Consider the following 19544-nt stretch of genomic DNA (forward strand, 5'->3'; position numbering starts at 1 on the left):
TGCTCTCACTTTGTCTCAAGCACAAGCCAAAAAAAATGGAAACTAAAATCAGACAGATGGGGGAGGTCATTTGGATTTGGGATCTTTTTGTTTGACTTACGTAACTGTTGCTTTCAAATGAAGGTCCAATTAGTACGAGCCATATCCTCTCCAAGTTCTTATCGTGCTATTGAGGTTATTGTGCAGAGTTGGCTGTGCTGGTGCTGTAATGAAATAGAAACACAACCCAGGGGAATGCACACACAGTTAAACACTTCCAGTGTAATGATCACATGGACTCCACCCCGTTTATTTCCCCCTCCGCTGGAAACAGTTACAGCTCTATTTCTGGGTACAGTGACGCTGGTCCATGAGTTTACGTTTCCTCCCTCCAGACTGCCAATTGTAAATGTTAACTAAAGACAAATCACACAGCATTATGTTTGTGTTAAAGCTGCATTTGATTTGTTTTAATTAAGTCAGTTCAGAAAGTGGACTGTAAATAACCAAAGACTGAGCTGTTAGGCTACATAATTGTAATATCATTTGTGTTCAAAGTAAAAATTATTTGTCCTCATTAAGACTGCAAAATGTATTAATTACTTGATTAATCATATAAAAAAAACACACCAACAGTCCAAAACCCAAAGAAATTTGATTTAAAATGATAGAAAGCTGAGAAAGCCAAACATTGTAGACCCTGAAACCAGGGAGTTTCTGGCTTTAAGTTACAGAGATTTGTATCCATCGACATTAATTGTTTCAGTGCTACTCTGTTTGTCTTAAGTGAAGCCCTGTAAAGTCTAAAGCCAGATTTATGGTCGAAGCAAGAGGTTAATGGGAGTCCTCTGGAGTCGTAGGTTTTGATTTATAACTCTGCTTCAGATTTCTCCCTTTGATAGCGACCCCCCCACCCCCCCCCCCCCACCCCCCCAACACTCGCCGGTTGTATCATACATTAATTATATTCCCAACAGCAATTGTGTTTAAATGGCTACAGTTTGCCACTATCATAAAATTAAATAGTGTGTGTGTGTGTGTGTGTGTGTGTGTGTGTGTGTGTGTGTGTGTGTGTGTGTGTGTGTGTGTGTGTGTGTGTGTGTGTGTGTGTGTGTGTCATTTCCAAAGTCCAGACACACACAGAAGATCAGGCAGACAGTGTGTGTTAGTGTGTGTATCTTTGTACTAAGTCTATCTTAAATTTGAAGACCTTGTTGCGGTTTCCTTTCTAAATCCAAATCCTACATGTGCCTTTGTGTCACTTCAGTCTCATCAATGCCTCCGAGCGAACATAACCACACAAGGTTGTCGTCATCCAACTGCAGGCGATTCGATCTTTTCAGTCCATTGAATCTACTTGTATTGTATCTTGTTATGATGCATTTTAACGAATGGATTTTTCAGTCCTATAATCTGATTAGACCGTGTGGGTTATTTTGCTGTGTAATTGGATCACGTCGTCACCACAGGTCCATCGAGGACACACTCACATCTTCGCACCGTCTCCTCCTCTGTGTTATGTGTCAGCCTGTCATCTCTCCTCTACAGGTTGACAGTCAGGCTTGTTACACTGTCTCACAGGGGTTCACAGTGCTTCTTCCAAGAATAGTTCACTTGCTGGATTACAAATGCCACCAGCCATATGCCAATTATACGCGGCGCGTACAGTAGGATATGCCAATTAAACATCCAGGGCATACCGAGGATTCAGAATATTCAGGACATAGAAAGCGTACTGAGCACCCATTTCATTTCTGCCTCTCCATTTCTGTCCTTCGCTAAAACATGTGTCCTGTCTTCTCTTTTCTTCTCCCCTTCTCAAAACCTAAAAACACGGGCAAGTTAAAATGGTTGTCAAGCCTCCAGTGATTGAGTTTGACATTTACAAGTAAAGCCTGATGTTTTACTTTGTGGATATGGCAGTTTCTGAGGTATTTGGCAGCATAAATTGATTGTGACTGTCCTATCAGGGAGTATTGGAGGCTCTGGAGGTACAGACGGTTCACTGGTTTTAGGACTGCATGCACCGCTTTATTTGCACGGTAGAATAACAAGTTGTACACCAATTTATTTTGATATTTAACATATATTTAGGTCTACTTTGAAGAAAATTCACCCTTTCATGCAAACCTGAACAGACTCATAACTCAAAAACAGTTTCCAGACACTTCCTGAGTTCAAGCATCATTTATGGACGGAGATATTGCCGAGAGTTATCTTTCAATCTGACGCCCCATGACAGTCTTTAATACTTGCCAAATGCCTCAGAGGTACCATAATTAAGCAGTTTATATTTCTGCTCTGTATCTAAACTGTGGTATCCCCACATCCTGTTTCTGAGACGAACTATCTTCAACAGTGTGTGAGCCTTTTTAAACAACAATCTGCTTGGTGCGTCTGATATAATAAATGGGGTCCACGTCAAAAGATGACTAAATGCTCCAACATACAGGAGATTCTTCTCAGATTTGAATTGGCCTCTGTATTACATTTTTTTTAAACAATGGCAAAAGACTTCAGTGTTAAGTGAAGTAAATTAAACCCCCCACTTTGACCAAAAGTGTTTAAATCTCTAAATGTGCTACTTCCATTTCCTAGTTTATCATCTGTACCATATCTCAATGTATACTGGAAATCTCTGTCTTCCCTTTCTGCCCAGTGAAGTACATGCGCGAGGCCACACCGTACGTCAAAAAGGGCTCCCCGGTGTCAGAGATCGGCTGGGAAACCCCCCCTCCTGAGTCTCCTCGCCTCAGCCCTACCATCATCTCCTCTTCCTCCTCCTTCAACACATTTGACCCTCCGAGCTCTCCTACCCAGCCCTCCCTGTCCCTGCAGGGCGACAGGAGGTGCATACCACTCAAGATGTGTTGCGTAACCCGAGCCATGACCACACCAGACCCTGAGAACAGGTAGGTGAAACACACACACACACTCACACACACTATAGAAAATGCCTGCATCCTCATTCTAGAGCTGAAGGCAGTTCTTCGGAGATGCCGCCATCTTTTTCAGTCACTCAAATATTATCTGTCTGCTCCTCTTGTGCTTTAGATTCACTGACTAATGACTAATAGCTCATTGATTGACTCACATAGTTCAGCCAGCCAACTCACGTGGTACCATTTTAAAAGATTTCTATCTTCAGTAGCAACAAATGGGCTGGGAGCCACAGGCAGAAAGTTCTTACGTATTGACGGACTGACTAACGGGTTGTTCATTTGGTGTTTCTATGGGATTTAAGTACCATATTGAGAGAGAGAGAGAGAGAGAGAGAGAGAGAGAGAGAGAGAGAGAGAGAGAGAGAGAGAGAGAGAGAGAGAGAGAGAGAGAGAGAGAGAGAGAGAGAGAGAGAGAGAGAGAGAGAGAGAGAGAGAGAGAGAGAGAGAGAGAGAGAGAGAGAGAGAGAGAGAGAGAGAGAGAGAGAGAGAGAGAGACTGCAGCCGCCTTCTGCTGTCCTGAAGGGATTACCCAATACTGTTGTCTCTGGCTTTTTCAGTCAGTTTTTCTTAAAGAGAGACATTTGAAGCGGCACTTTGATAACTCTCAGTCAGTGGGAGGGGGGGGGGGGGGTGTTAGGAGGTGTCGTCAAGTTTATTGGTTAGTCATATGACAATGGCCCAATCAAACAGCATGGGGGCAGAAAAAGACTTGCTGTTCAAACATCTCTGGTGTCAGTCTGTGAATGTGCGCTCTCTGTCCCTGTTGTCTCTCCCTCTGTTTCGTTCTTCTTACCATGTTGTTTTTCTTCCTGCTTGTCTTTTTGTTTGTTGTGCCGTCACTCTGGTGATTTTCCCTCTTTCCTACTTGTTTGTGTATTTCTGTCCCTTTTGTCTTCTCGCTGTCCTCTCCTTTCTTTACTTTCCTGATCTCTCTCTCTCTCTCTACGTCTTCCCAGCTTTCTCTGTTATCTGTAATCAATTCTCTCTTTCTATCTCTTCCAGTTGTTGTCTCTCTTGATTTATTTCCCTTTTCTCTCTCTACAGCTCAGTGTCTCTCCCCATCGTCCCATCCCTCCATTCATGTGTGTCCTCTGCATATGTATGATTTTAAAAGTGTAAGACAGTTAAACCTCACTAAACTTCAAAGCTTCAGACAATCGAGGCAACTTCAAAGTCAAGTCCTAGCAGTGAGCAGTGACTTCAAAGTCCCTCTGTCTGTATGGATGTTGTTAGGCAGCTCAACGCTGCGGATGTAAAATGTAAATGCTAACACACCCAAACAATCAATAAAAAAAATACTTGTAAATGAAATGCAGAATGAGAGCACCATCCACAGATAGAGCAGATGCTTCTCTGTTGGCTGGTTCTTCTGTATAATAAGATGTGTATTACTGTCAAAATAAAGAAAAACTAAAAAGTACATTATTCTTGACAAAAGGAAATGTAGTTGTCACTTTTCCTTGCTGGGAATGAGTCCAGTCTTTGTAGAGTAAGTTATTGACAGAAATTGCATCCATAAGCCTTTTTCTCTGTACTTTGCCCGTGGCTGCATGAGCACCACTGTGACTCTTCAGGCTGGAAAACGTTGTAAATGCTGACCAGGATCGGAGGCCGTGCTCACACTACATTACGTAAATCATTTTAGAGAAAGCGCAGAGCTAGAGCTGGGAGGCGGTTAGCCTAGCTTAGCATGAAGACCAGGGGTGAAAGTAGGCTGGTACGGTCCAGTACTCCGTACCACAAAAAGATGCAGTACCTGAAGAGGGGACAGCAGCTGCTTGCCAAAACCCCACGTACAACCCGTCACGATCGCATTCCCAACAAGACAACACATCTGTTAACATGCAGATAATTACCTAAAATGACTAAATAAGCGACCCTGAAAAGGATAAGCGGTTACGCATAATGGAGGAAATGGCTGAACAGAGCCACCTGCTTCTGCTAGCTGTTCCTCCTCTCTCCCAACCTTAATGCTAAGCTACGCTAATTGCCTCTCAGCTCTCCACACAGACATGAGAGTGGTATTGTTCTTATTAATTCTGTAAAAAAAAAAAGCGTATTGCTCAAAATGTCAAACTACTTCTTTAGAGCTGCATTTGAAACTGGCTGTGACGTGCATCAAGTTCAGGTAATAAAGGAGGATCCACCTCCAAGGGAGTGTTGGGTGACAATTTCTGCTGCACTTGCACAAATCTTGGTTTAAGTATTAAACCTTTTTTAAGAGCACAATAGAGTTGAACATTGACTTTGGTCGTAAGTTTGACTTTATTGGTCAGCCAGTTATACCAGGAATTGGGGTCAATAACTCTCTTTAGTGACAAGGTGAGTTTTTACCTTCCACAGATAACAGTGTTTTGTTAAAGCCGGCCAAATTTACTTTGACCAGCTTGTTTTTTTTCATGAAGGTCCTTCCTTATCCTCACAGCCAGGGTAAATTCCCCTTTGACTCACCAGTAAATATTGAGTAAATGTTTAAATGGGAGGGCATTTCTACTGAAACGTTGGATGCTTCTCAGTATCGCAGTGTTTAATGTGCATCAGATAAACATTGCGTGGCGAGACTAAACCTATTCTCTGTTTTTCTTATTTTGGGTTCAAAGCTGAAATGGTTTAAGAGGCTTTATATTAAGTGACAGAGAAGTCTGGCTTATCTTTTTAATACGAGACTCAGTGCTATGTTGCATCCCTCTGAGGGTTTCTCTCTTCATTTCAGCAGATGCTGTTTAGACTGTGTATAAGCCTGAGAGGACAGACGAGAGAGAAGGATATGAGAAAAGGCGGAGCACGTACATTGATGAGAAGAGATGATATAGGACAAGGAAAGTAAAAATGAGGGAGTAGAGTGTGTATGGAAGATGTAAGTATAGAGAATAAAAGACTTGATATACCTTTTTCTTCTAAAACTTTGTAATGTTCTGAAGACATTTTCCTCACCTTACTGTAACATACACACTGTATAAGGACGTAAACTTTCTGTGACACTGGTGACAGATTCAATTTAAAAAATGATAGGATTACACTTGTATCATTCATACTGTGGATTAAATGTGTTGCGAGAAGGTGTGGAGAGATGGGATAAGAAGAAGCGACGAGGGGTGGAGCAGAAAAATGAAAGAAATTGAGAAAGAACAAGAAAGGCGGAGATGAGCAAAGATAAGAGAAAGCAGAATTGAGAGACACAAAGAGGAAATTAGCTCTTAAAATGGATGAAATGTCTCTTTTTTCTTTCGCTATTAATCTGTGTCATTACTGAGATCACATACTTGAAAACCCTGCAGTGTGAATGTAGGAGAATTGAATATCCACAGGAAATGGCTGTGTAAAGGGAGGAAATGACTCCTGGCAGAACCAGCACGGCTCCTCACAGTATGAGACAGTTTTCTCTACTACCTCTGTTTAACCTGGACAGATTTTTGAAAGGATGAGGACTTACACTCTCTTTCCAATTCTCACCTTGGTCAGGTGTGTATCTGCGTACTATATAAAAACCTCTTGCTCTAGTATTCTAGAACTACTGATCTCTTAAGCTGTCTCCAGTATCACTGGTTTAAAGCGGAGTACCTGTTTGTATTCCATATATCTCATCGCATATTTTACATGAACAACCTGCAGCTCACGCTGCCAAGAGAGTGTTCAACTGTTAGCCCTGCCCATGCACAGCATTTATCCACACCGTATCATATCATTTTCATGCTCAAATAGCAGCTGAAGCAAAAGTAGGGACTTGCAAAATTTGTAAAGGTAAACTATGTAGACGTTTCAAGAAACGTCCAAATGAAACATAGACATCCATTCTGAATGGGAGCAGTATAGGGCCAGTTGAAAAGCAGCATTCAACAAGAGCAAGTTTTAGCTAAATGTCCAAGAACAATGCTGCCAATTCCTCAAACCACTCAAATAACGGGAGAGATATCCTTTCCTGCACACACAACTAACCCCAGGTGAGAACTGTAAAGATGGTAAAATGCTTCCATTGAACCACTTGGGCATAAAACTGGTGAGAGGATATGCTGAAAATCAGCCGATCAGGCGTTTCGAATGATTTTTGAACCGCAAAGAGGTCAAAATGAAAAAAATGTACTTTAGAGAGGAGTTGTTGTACTAAACATGATAAAGCATAATCCTACAAATCCCAGGAATTCCGGGAAAAGAGTAATTGGTTTGAAATCAAGGGAACATCTTAAACTCTACCTGACTAAAAGCAAAAACAGTCTAGACTAGTTTTGACAATTTAGTAAATTTATTAATAATACAGCACCAAATGGTCACACAACACACATCCTCTAATCTAACTTAGAGAACTCAGCTATGTAAAAATACATGCATATCTTTAAGTTTAAGTTTCACATAATGTTAACTGACTTGCAATTTGCTTGTGAAGAATTGCCCTCAAAGACTTGTAATGTGACATGAGAAGTGCCTTACCAAAACTTGAGACCTAAAAAGAACTTAAACCCAGCTCTGAATGAAGCCTATTGTGTGTGTGAGGCAACAATTAGTCCACGTTGAGTCATCATCAGGATTTAGGTAGAGGCAGGGTGGGCCATGACAAACAATCAAATGGATTAAATCTTTCTTGTTCTGGTCGCCTTTGCTTTAAAGTTGATATTTAGCCATTAAAACAATTCTTCCATGCAACTGGTGTGTGTGTGTGCATACAGAGTTCATTAATTCATATTTACAATAAATTGTATGCTGGAACAGACCTACAGTACTGAGCTTGAATACATACTTGCTATATATAGCGCTAATCCTTTGAGAACAACCCTTTGATCAAGTGAGACATTGATCTTCATTCAGGCAGGATTTATATAAGTCCATACATTCAAGTCTATGTACAGGTCATCTAGTCCATGTGCTGCTCTCCCAGTGATTCCCCATGTTAATGCATGTCGTCATGCATGCAACAGATGGGTAATTTAGCCCCAAAGCTACCCCACATCTTGGCCAGAAAATGGCAGATAATGCCTCCCCATAGGTCTAGTATAACTCACAGGAGTCAAGTCATTGCTAAAACAAACACCATCCTTAAAGAACCACCTCGATCTGACGCACATCTGGCCCTGGAGTCTCCCCACTTCCTCACCCTATGCTGTCCCCCTGGCTTGTCCTTAATCAACAGGCAACATTTCTATTTCTAACCCAAGAGAAACACCTGGAGCTGGTCTGGACGGTCTCTCCCACCTCCGGGGGTTCAGTGGAAGAGCAGATTCATCACATTCGCTGGGGCTTTTCCAGGTCCCCAGTGTGTACTGTATGAACAAGGAAAGCTGCAAAGAAAGCATGTTTGCAGAGGTGAAACCACCCTGGTTTTGGAGTAGTTTCTATTTTAAACCACAGGGAGCACCTGGACAGTGGAGTGCTGTGTGAACAGAGATGCTAGATAGTTTCAGAGTAGGTGGTAAACTCCAAATCCCAGCATGAGGCACGCTCTGAAGGGTCGTTTACCATGCCTTGTCCTCCTTTACGTCACAGAGATGAACACTATCGGTATTGATGCTACAAAGTACACTGCTTTATGCACTGTAAAGGCTGCAATATATATATATATATATATATAAAGGCCTTTTTTAAAATTCCTATTCATTGAGCACACAAAGAGCTGTTCAATGAGATGGAGAAGCATCCTACAGATTCTCTGGAGGCCAGAAATACTCCCATATGATTCAAGGAGATTAGCTATGGAAATTTAGACAGCACTATGTCATATGGCCCACAGAGGATGCATGAGAAATGCCTGTTTTATATTTTGAATTGACTCGAATGAACTCAAATTGCAATGCTCTTCATTCCATTGTTCTGACCGAGTGCCCATTTTCAAATGGATGAGACAAACGAGCATCTGTTGAAGCTGAGACCTAAATGGATTACATTTGGTTTCGAAAACTGAGTTGAGATTAAATTGAGTCCAATTGGGTCTGCCTGATAGCAATAGATTTTCAATATTCAAAAGGGAATTTATTCACCGAGGGATGTGAACCGTAAAGTCTTAGAACCCGTCCAACGATAACCGAAAGGTTAAAGCTGTTTTAACTTTTCTTATCTCCACCTCCAGACAACTGGAGCTGCACTCCCCTGACGCCAGGCACACCGTGGTGCTGCGGTGCCCAGACCAACCATCTGCCCTGTCCTGGTTCTCTGTCATGCACTCCGTCACATCCAAACTGGCACAGGTCTGTCTTTGATTTCATCGATTTTACATATATTCCCATATACGTGACCATTGCAATTAGATAGTTCAATGATTCTATACTGTGGCCACGATTCGGCTCCTCTGAGCTGCTTTAAATCTAATGCGCCCTGAACGATCATCCCACCACAGCGGGTGCTGGCAGAGGTCATCCAGAGCACCGCCAGGACGGGGGTAGCTGGCAGCAAAGAGATACGACACCTGGGATGGCTGGCAGGGAAGGTAGGTGTGTGTGTGTGTGTGTGCGCGTGTGTGTGACGCCCATGCTTCTAGATTTCTCACATTTTATTGGGGTAACTTTTCTTTACCGTTTTGTGACTATGGTGTGTAGGTGTATATGTGCATGTGTGCTCTTGTTCTGTCTTTCTGAGAACCAGTTTGAGTTGGAACATTTGGACATTTTTGGAAAATTAGGACCCACAATTTCATCTTTAAAGGGCTGTTTAAAGGTTAAAAGTTGATTTTTGGATTTTTATGTTTAGTGTCCACAGTATTGTACTGCATTTGAAGGATCAAATATTGGCAAATTCATGAGGACTAAATTATGGAGTTGAAACATGAGATGATGAAAGATGTGATATCTGCTTGTTTTCTGACATATCGATTTCTGGTTGTTACAGTTGTTATTTATTAATGTTTTTCCGTCTTTTTTTTTAGATTCATCATTTATGATTTGCTTTTTTATTTAATAATTGATCAATTGCATTTAAATATGTTTCCTTCATTTAGTGGTTATCTAATAATAACAGGGATAAGGTTAGAATTAGGTTTAGATTTTCTTTGAGCTCAGAAAGGCATTATGGCAAACAGGATCTAGAATTACAAATGTGTGTGTGAGCGCATAGGTGTTTGCATGTTTATCTTTTCATTACTGTACACACTTATGCAGACCTCTTTGAAATTCATAAGCACTGACACACACAGGTAAAGCTTCACTCTCTCTTTCATACAAAGACATCATCACCTGTGCAAACATATCCACACACACACACACACATTCCTCTATAATTTAGCCCTCATGAATTTGCCAATATTTGATCCTTCAAATGCAGTACAATACTGTTACTTAGCAACATATTCTCATTATGGTAAAAAGCTGACCCTCGACCCTTTAAATCCCATGATATGATTGGCTGAGGCGGAACATGAAAGAGCAGTTTAGGATTCCATGGCTTGGCTGCAGATAAGCACTCATAACGAGAATAGTTATGGAGCATTGTGAAATGAAATACCGGGCTGTGTGTGTGTGTGTGCTCTGAGTTTAGAGATTAACAGCGTGTGTTCTGAAGGGGAAAGCAATTGGGTTTGCTCGTTAGGAGGGATTGGTAGGCGAGGGGGCACGGCAAAGAAAATCCGAAGAAAGTGTACCTGCAGCTGCAAACCAGCTCCCGTTTATTTATAGCTAATTCCCCACCGGGTACACACAGCAGTATAGTGAACGTACACATTTCTAGTGAGGGTCCAGAACAGCTTCATAACATAATAATAGTTCATTTTTGGCATATTTTGGCGTGAAATATTACAGAAGACAGATGGAAAGAGATGAAGACTGGTCTACACCAACTGCTGAGTACACACTTCGTACAGTCGTTTACATATGAATCTCACACACACACACACACACACACACACACTATTCCTCTCTTTGACACACCATTAGTCTCATAAAGCCAGCTCACTGGCAAACAACCATTGATATTACAGATGAAATACCTGCTTTCGTCTAACGATTTCAGTACTCGCCACAAATATAAGAGGGCATAGGAATATCAAATCCCGCAGCATCAAATTAATTGAGGTTGTGCTTGATTCAAATTCAACATGAGCAGCCTTGTTGGATTGATTCAATTAATTTATCTTTTACTGCTCCACAAAGATCTGCTGATATTATTACAAAAATGAATACTAAATGCTTTTCTGGGCCGCTGATCAGACTCGATAATCATTTTTAAGTTATTGCCTTCAGGCTCTGGTAATTTGTGCACTTAACAAAATAGTGCAATACTCCAGATAATGGTTTCAAACTGCTTTTTTGTTTCAATGTTTTTCATCTGAATAGAGCACATCCCCAATGACCCTGCACAGGATGAGTGGATATAAAAATCGGAGAGATGATGGATACAACCTCTCCTGTCTCATTGTTTATGTGTTTGTGCTGCAGACGGAGAGTGAGAAGCAATGCTGGAAGCCGGTGCTGATGGTGGTGACAGAGAAAGACCTACTGCTGTATGAGAGTCTACCACGAGGCAAGGAGGCCTGGCAGAGCCCTGCACACACGTATCCACTCTTAGCAACCCGGTAGGTCCACCCCTCATACGTGCAGACAAGTTTAGGTACTTTGTGCTGAGTGCTAATTTGAATGTTGCAAAGCATCTTAACATGCTAAACTACAATGTTGAATATTGTTACCATTATCTGCTAAACACCAGCGTGTTAGCATTTTCATTGTGAGCATGTTAGCATGACAGCTGTTCTTTTTTTATTTACTTTACCACAAGTCCCAAGGACAACAAGAGTGAGTCTACTACAGCCATGCAAGCGGCTCTTATCCACAGTGAAGCCTTTAGTTAAGTCTAAAGTCAACATGCTAACATGCGTAGCTCTGCAGAGTGGTTAAACAACTATTTGAATGTGTAACTTCACCCCAGGTCTGAGCCTAAGTCCACCAATTAAGAAAAATGCACAAAAATATAAAGTGGGCAAGGGCCTCAGAGATAAAACCACGGCCACTTCAGTATGACAAAAGCCTTGACGCAGAGTAAACAAATGTGTATTTGTGTCTGTGTTCATCCAGTCTGGTCCACTCTAGCCCTGACCGGGGGTCGCCACACTCTGGCACAGAGCTGTTCTTTGCCACTCGGACCGGCACACGACTCGGCATCGAGACTCACCTGTTCCGGGCAGAGACCACCAAGGATCTGTCCCTGTGGACCAGACACATCGTCAATGGATGTCACGCCTCAGCTGAGATGATCAAAGAAGTCACGACAAGTGAGTAAACGCATGAACATTTAGATTGAGTAACTCAAAGTACCTTTTAAATTGGATAAAGACACTTTAAAGAGAGAAGGGAACACACAAACATGTAGCTGTGGATGGAGCGGAGCGAGCAGCACAGGTCGCCGTGCTGGATTCTGTGACGCATCCTCAGACGTGTTCGGGCTCGCTGCAGCAAAACGTATCCAGAGAGACCTAAGAGTCTCTACTGCCTGAGGTCTTGCAAGCCTAAGATAAAGTCTAAATCCAGTGCATAAAGCAAAATGTAAACATACACTATGAGTCCACTCATACACTGAGATAGGGGAGGGCTTGTGATATAATTTGACATCCATATGGAAGATGTGGACAAAGCACTTGCTATTTATAGAAAGGAATGCTATTCGTGTGTGTGTGTGTGTGTGTGTGGGCGCACTTTTTGGCATTAGGTTTGTGCCGTCCAGGGAAATCCAACAGAATGCCCCCCCCCCCCTTCTCTCCAAGCACAAAATGTCCTGGGAACTGCACATTTCCCCTGGGTCCCCTCCTCTCTCCATCTATGATAACGCCGTGCCAAATTAAGTTTCACTTCAGACTCATATATATGAAACAGCTTTTTTCCAGCAGCAAATGATACAAGACCTCAACACTACATCCTGGTTGTCAGCGTGGTTTCCGCCTCACCAAACGGTTAAAACTCTCCCTAAATCATGTCTTCACCCACTGATCCAGGTGTTACTCTGTGATAGGCATAGCAGGGCTTCATTCACGCCTGCAGAGCTCAATTTGAATTAAACACTCCCAAGATGTTTCATAATAATCACATTTTGTGTGTCGTTAAAAGGACATCTTATTTAATCCCATGACAAAACGCTGTCTAGACTAAAACAAGCTGCTCAGTATTGACGTGCTGTAGCTCAAGTCAACAGATAAAGTGAAGGGCCCTGCACGCCCATGGTGCACCCACACGGATGGTTTTACTTATTTTGGATGACACAACTCTTCACAGGAGTGTGTGGGATTGTGCAGACTGTTTGATTAACACCTTCCTTATTCTCCTGTAAACTATGTGAATATTACACCTGTTATCATTCGTATTGGTGCATGGCGTCCAGTGACCGCATGTAATTCTCTGCCCACCTTAAAACCTGAGCAGATGTCTAATCAGCTGGGAAAAGAGAAAACACCCCTGCCTTTGAACCTGCATTAACTGATTTTTTTTTTTTGGTGCCATTTGAGGGAGCAGATATGTAGCCACATTAGCATTAATTAGTATGATTAATTAGCATCAATTTAGCTGCCAAATGCTGACGACTGTAATGCTAACATTTGCTAATTAGCAAAAACAAAGCACTGATGGAAAGTCATTTGTTTTGCAGGTATCTAGTGATAAAGTCTAAAATCTAAGTATTGTACCTTAATTGAAACCTGATAGTGCTACAGTAGATGAAATGTTCGGAGTTCAGCAGAGTGATTACAATTCATCCTGATGAAGACGTGGATGTCTGTAACAAACTGGATAGCAAATAGTTGTTGAGATATTTCACTCAAAATCAAAAGTCAGCCTCATGGTGACGCTTAGAGTCAGGGGATCATCAAAATCATTGGGATTCATCCTCTGGAGACTGTGAATTTCTGGTCAAAATGTCACTGTAATCAGCTAAATAGTTCTTAGAATATCTGGACTGCCAGTCAGACACCACCATGCAAAGGCATGCCGCTACAATGGGTTGAAGTGTAATACAGATTTAGGATACAGGTCGGTGACACGTCGAAAGAATGAAGAAAAATGAGAGTGGTTTTGAATCTTTATTGCTCACCATTGAATTTCTATCTGAAATGGATCCCATAACTTTTCTGAAACAGATTGATGTCAGCACCAAGCACTCGCTTTCTTGTTATGGAAGTAGAAAAGTAATTTACACTTCCCTGAGAGTGTGATAATGCATACAAAGTGCATTCACTCATTTTTCAGCAGTTTCCACCTGACGAGTCGGCGCGCTGACCTTGTCATCTTTTCATCTGTTACATTCTGATAAATCATTGTGATGGTTTATTCACTGTCAAGGCTAGATAGATTAACTCTCAATCACTCGACGGGCAGCAGGCCATTCTTAGAGCGACTTTAAAGGAGAAAGTAATTTGTTCGGCTCCAAAATTAAATTTCCCAGGGACTTGGCCTGCAGTCATTCTGTTATTATTATGTCCAAGGTGACTCAAACTTTTCAGAGGTTACATTGATATTTTGAGCAATTAGCAGGGTAAGGCACTGCCTATCATGCAGTCTTAAGGTTCAAACCCCGCTTATGTCTCCTGCATATCTGCTGTCCCTGTCTTCTGTTGCTTGTCTCGCTTCACTGGAGTCTTAATCAACCTACGATGAATCAATAATGACAATCCTGTGTCATGATCCAGCAGATAGTTTGTCCAGTTGTCATTGGTGTCGCAGATTATAATGTTTTAAGGACATAGTTTGCAATTTTGGGACTTTAATTAGCTTTCTTGCCCGAGAGTTAGATGAGAGGATAGATACCACTCATGTCTGCACGCTAAATATGAAGCTGCAACCAGCTGTCTGTTGCCTTAGTTGAGCAACTTACCTTATCTTTCCATAAAGACTGGAAACGGAGAGAAACGGCTGGCCTGGCTCTGTCCAAAGATAACTAAATCTGCCTTCCTAAAGCTCCCTAATTATGTCTCGCTTGATTAATCTGTACAAAAACCAAAGTGTAAAAACCTCAAGTTGGTCGTGGTGTCAAGCTACCTTGAACCACTGATTCAAAACATTATTTTATGAGCAGCTTCATATGTATGTTTGCAGTTAGTAATCCCACTTTTCCTCCCTCCTTCTGTACACCCGCAGGCTTCTCGTTCATATCGTTGTCAAAGGTGACAGCTGCAAAATTGTCTGAGAGGTCGATTGGGTCCCGTTAATGAATGGGTAAACAGCTTAATGACTTGGAGTACTTAAAAGAAAGCCTCAGTGGTTTGTGGAAAATGAAGCTAGTAACCTGCTGTGATACTTGGAAGTTTAACGCAGTGGGAGGATAAATGTTAAGTATTTTACTGGCTGTTAATGTCATTTACAAGTTTTAAGCTAATGACAAAGAGTTTTGTCCTGTAAAAACCTCTTAGCACTTATTGTTATGGTAACAGTAAGCGTTAGTTAGGGTCTCACTGCCTCCCTCTTTCCCTCATTCATTCAGCTCTCTCTGTGTTATCACTGTGTGCCCCTCCTTCTGTCTTCTCCACTCACCGTCAAAGAGGGGCTTTTGTTTCAGCCTGAAAAGCCCCTCTGTGTGTGTGTGTGTGTGTGTGTGTGTGTGTGTGTGTGTGTGTGTGTGTGTGTGTGTGTGTGTGTGTGTGTGTGTGTGTGTGTGTGTGTGTGTGTGTGTGTGTGTGTGTGTGTGTGTGTGTGTGTGTGTGTGTGTGTGTGTGTGTGTGTGTGTGTGTGTGTGTGTGTGTGTGTGTGTGTGTGTGTGTGTGTGTGTGTGTGTTATGATGGGAAACCCTGCTTGCCTCACAGATCAAGGCTCTCAGGTGAAAGAGTAGAGCTTCAGGTCTAATTTTTACTCCCGAACACAACAAAGACCCGGCACTCTTTGCCCCATTTACAACTGTTGTGCCATTAGAGAGACGTTTGTCCTGCCAGATTGTTTATACGTCATTAGAATAATGTTACACATTATGAGACTCATTTTTCATCATGAATGGGATGTCTTCAGGGTTCTGTGGATATTACTGTGTATTAGAATGTGTGTGTGTGTGCGCGCCTCATTTTTCGATTTGATTCACAGTGTCCTTATCAACATTACTTCCTGAAGTTGTAATGAAGACACCTCTGTTGTTTAGTGCGTTTCACAGTTGATAAGGAGAGGAGGAATTACTGTAATATACTGCTCTGCTCCTGACACACACAACAGAGTGAAAAACCCAGAGTAGCACTTCCTGCTGTAGGTGCCTTAATTGTCCCAACACCACACCTGATCCGTGATGTTTTAAACCAACATTGCTTCTGCGGTATTCCTATCTAGGAATATGTAAAATGTTCTATATCACAATAGACCGGCTTTTCACTCTGCTTTCAAGTGAAGCCGTTAGAAACAGCCAAAGTACAAACACTTGGTGGCACAGCATGTCATAAAAACTAGTTGATAGAGTATACCCAGGCCCTTAATCCCCCCCTCAACAAACAGATACATGAATATTTAATATCAAAACTATAGCACATACTGTAAGGAGGCAGAAGAGGTGGCAGAGAGAAATGCAACAGAAAACTTAGTTTGCATCAACATTACTGCAGATTAACAGTGGAAGTTATCAGGGTATACACTTGTACAATCTAATGCAATTCAACTCAGCAGCTCTTTAGTGAATTCTACCTTGCCGTTTTGAATGTTCAGTTTTTTGGGAGTATTTTTGCCTTTATTTATCAGTGTTAGAGACGGAGACTAGAAATGGGGAAAGAGAGAGCGGTATGAAATGCAACAAAGATCCAAATACTGGAATCGAACCCGGGACGTTGCAGTAATTAAAAGAAATTAAAAGAATTAAAGAATTAAAAGTAACTGTAACCACTCCGCTACCAAGGCACTGCCATATGGTTGTCATTGAGGTTGTAGTTTCCGGTATGTTGTATTGGACTACATTATATTGAGCAGTTTTACAAAAAAAAAAATGTGCCTCCCTTTTTATATACATGAAACGCATCTTTGACAGTGTCGTAAAAAAATGAACAATATAGGAATCATAAAAGTAAACTTTATGGCAGAAGAGTCTTACTTGATTTTACTAGATTGTACCTAATAAAGTGGCCACTAAGTGTAATGGCTGCACTGCACACCTGAATATGATCGGACATTACTAGTCAGCTGGTCATCAAGCAGCTGATGACTTCAGTGCTCTGTCTAGAGCTATGCTCCACTTATCATTTTTGAGATTGTGTTGTATTGTAAACTCCCATATAGAGTGCTGTAGTAGAATGAGTCCTAAAACCTGGTAATGTGTCAGCATTTCTGCACTTCCAGTTCCCTCGGTTTTTTGAATGGGTTGTTGGTTAGAGGCCTGTAATAAGGGCTGCGGTTAACACAAGCTTAAGAGATTGAATGTTTTACTCGCGCTCATGTGACCGTGGTGTAGTTTGTTTATAGCCTAAAATTAGCTTTTTACTTTTGAGGATTGCGTTCATGCTTCAAAATCATAAAAGTGGTGTTCATTTCTGAAGATTCTCTTGCTGAACAAAAACTTTTAAGTATCATTGACATTTGTTTACCATGTTTGTTCGAAATAATCCAAAATCCAATGGAAAACCCCATCGGCTTTTTATCGAGGGAACCAGTGTGATGCTTACGTCAAGGGTTAGGTTTTCATCATTGAGTGAGTTTTCCAAAAGAGATTAAAATGTGCAGAACCTAATGAGATGCCAACAAATCGAAACAATAACAAAAAAATCCCTTTAGCATGCATTTCTAGAACTTGATCGCATCGTTGCACTCTGTGCAGGGTAAATTAAACTCACAATAATGATTTGCCGTTCATAGTCTGGTGTGTGTGTGTGTGTGTGTGTGTGTTACTGTGTACATATTTGCCAACCTTGGTTTCATAATCGCCTTCAGCTAAAGAGACAAACGCAAAGGGTGTATAGGTGTGTATAGTGTGATTAGCGAGGTTTGACTGACAACACGGTTAAGTAATCAGAGGATCGGTTTGTTGACAGTCGGACAAAAGAGACTGACACAGGCCACAGAGAGTGCACATACGTATATGTAAACACGCATGCATAGCTATTCTATAACCCACAGAGAGAGAAGAGACGCATTCATCTATGCATCTCAATGTCTCATTCACGTGGCGGCGAGATAAAAAAAATACAAATTTTCCATTACCAGCTTAGAGGCATTTCACACACAGACACTCACTGTTATATGTACGCACGTGCGTGCAAACACACACTCCCCTCCCTGCACATGCAATATATACACACGCACACACATCCTGCTCAGGCTGTCAGCAAGCAATGGAAAGATAACAACTTTCTTCTCGCCTTTTTGTCACGCAAACACGCCACTCGATAGATCAGGTGTCATCAAGAGAGAGAAGCTTGGTGGGGGGGGGAGACGGACTGTCAAAGCACTAAAAAATAGGACTAAATGCAGCTGGATCACACTGTGTGGAGATGCGACAGGTTTGTCATTAAAGCAGAGGAAAGTGATGCATAAATTGGGAGAGTAGATTAAGATAGATGCTTTCAGCCGGACACATGCTGCGAGGAGGGAGAGACAGTGATGAGAAATGATGTAGAGCAGGTTGCTCTGCCCGTCTGTCACGTGAAATGTGGTAAATTCTAATGTGTAAAAGACACAAGTCCGGCTTGGACTACATGACAGAGCTGTCCAATATATTTTAATATGAAGAGCCTTAATCAACAGACCAGAAGCCGGTTTATTAGGTTCAGCTAGCTAAACCTAATGCTGTATTTGAGGTGTCTCCAATATTTAGTCTTCCCTCATTGATACGAGGGTCAATGACATGACGTCCATATTTTAGTGTCCGAGTCCATTATTTCCTTTTAAAATAAATTGTATCAATTCATGACATTATGTCATTTCATTCAATAAAAGTTATTGAGTTTGAATTCATTTTCAGTACATTCAAATAATATTCATTCTTTTATGTTTTGGCATCTCAAACCCTGAAAATGTCCGGCGGCGCCCCTGTCCGAGCAAATGTACAGACAAAGAAAACTGAACATGATTACCATGATGCTATGAAATATTTACTACTTTAACTTCAATTGAGACTGTTGACAAAAACTCTTTTTTGTATTTGAAGTAAAAATGCAAATATTCAGCATAAATTTTGTTATTATTAATGTTGTCAACTGCTAAATGTCAGGTGGCACAACCAGGTAAAACATTAATTTTGTGCAATAAATAATAGGTTAAAGTGACCAAATGGTTGATAACTATTACGTGAATAACTATTCCATTCCATGTATTCATTTGTACATTTGTATCATTATTCTTCTCAGTTTAAATGTAAAATCGCATGCTTAAGATACCAAAAACATGGACAACAGAATGCAATAATCTTAATTTGTTATAAATGCAAAAACCATTATACCCTTCATGAAGAACAGGTTTATTATTATATTATAAGTGTGTCATTAGTTTTAGCTCAGTGTACATAATAAAAACATAAGAGAGAGGGTAAATACCTTCTGAACAGTAACAGCGGGAAAATATAGCCGAGAATGCCATCACAATAACAGTAATTGTTGATGTTTTAAGTATTTTCTATTATCTATAGAAGCAGTAATATAGTACATTATACTCATAATAGGGCTGGTCAAATGTTCTGTCAATATTCACCATATATGTATTGACTTTCAGTGGAAATGTATCGTATGACTTTATTGTTTTAAAAATGAATGCTTTTGAGCAAACTATAATTAAAAA

At 41.1% G+C, this 19544-nt stretch overlaps 1 protein-coding gene across 1 annotated transcript in view; it reads left to right on the plus strand.

The window, feature by feature from the left end:
- sntb1 (syntrophin, basic 1) overlaps positions 1–19544 on the plus strand; it is a 37793-nt gene that overhangs the window by 11968 nt on the left and 6281 nt on the right. The window contains exons 3-7 of the mRNA XM_076109723.1: positions 2639–2891; positions 8977–9094; positions 9244–9333; positions 11273–11409; positions 11906–12102. Of these exons, the coding sequence (XP_075965838.1) occupies positions 2639–2891; positions 8977–9094; positions 9244–9333; positions 11273–11409; positions 11906–12102 (795 nt within the window). The remainder of the gene's footprint in view (positions 1–2638; positions 2892–8976; positions 9095–9243; positions 9334–11272; positions 11410–11905; positions 12103–19544) is intronic.

The sequence above is a fragment of the Anarhichas minor genome, unplaced genomic scaffold (assembly GCF_050575085.1).
Source record: "Anarhichas minor isolate MPS153535 unplaced genomic scaffold, ASM5057508v1 ptg000041l, whole genome shotgun sequence".
Classification (NCBI taxonomy): Eukaryota; Metazoa; Chordata; class Actinopteri; order Perciformes; family Anarhichadidae; genus Anarhichas; species Anarhichas minor.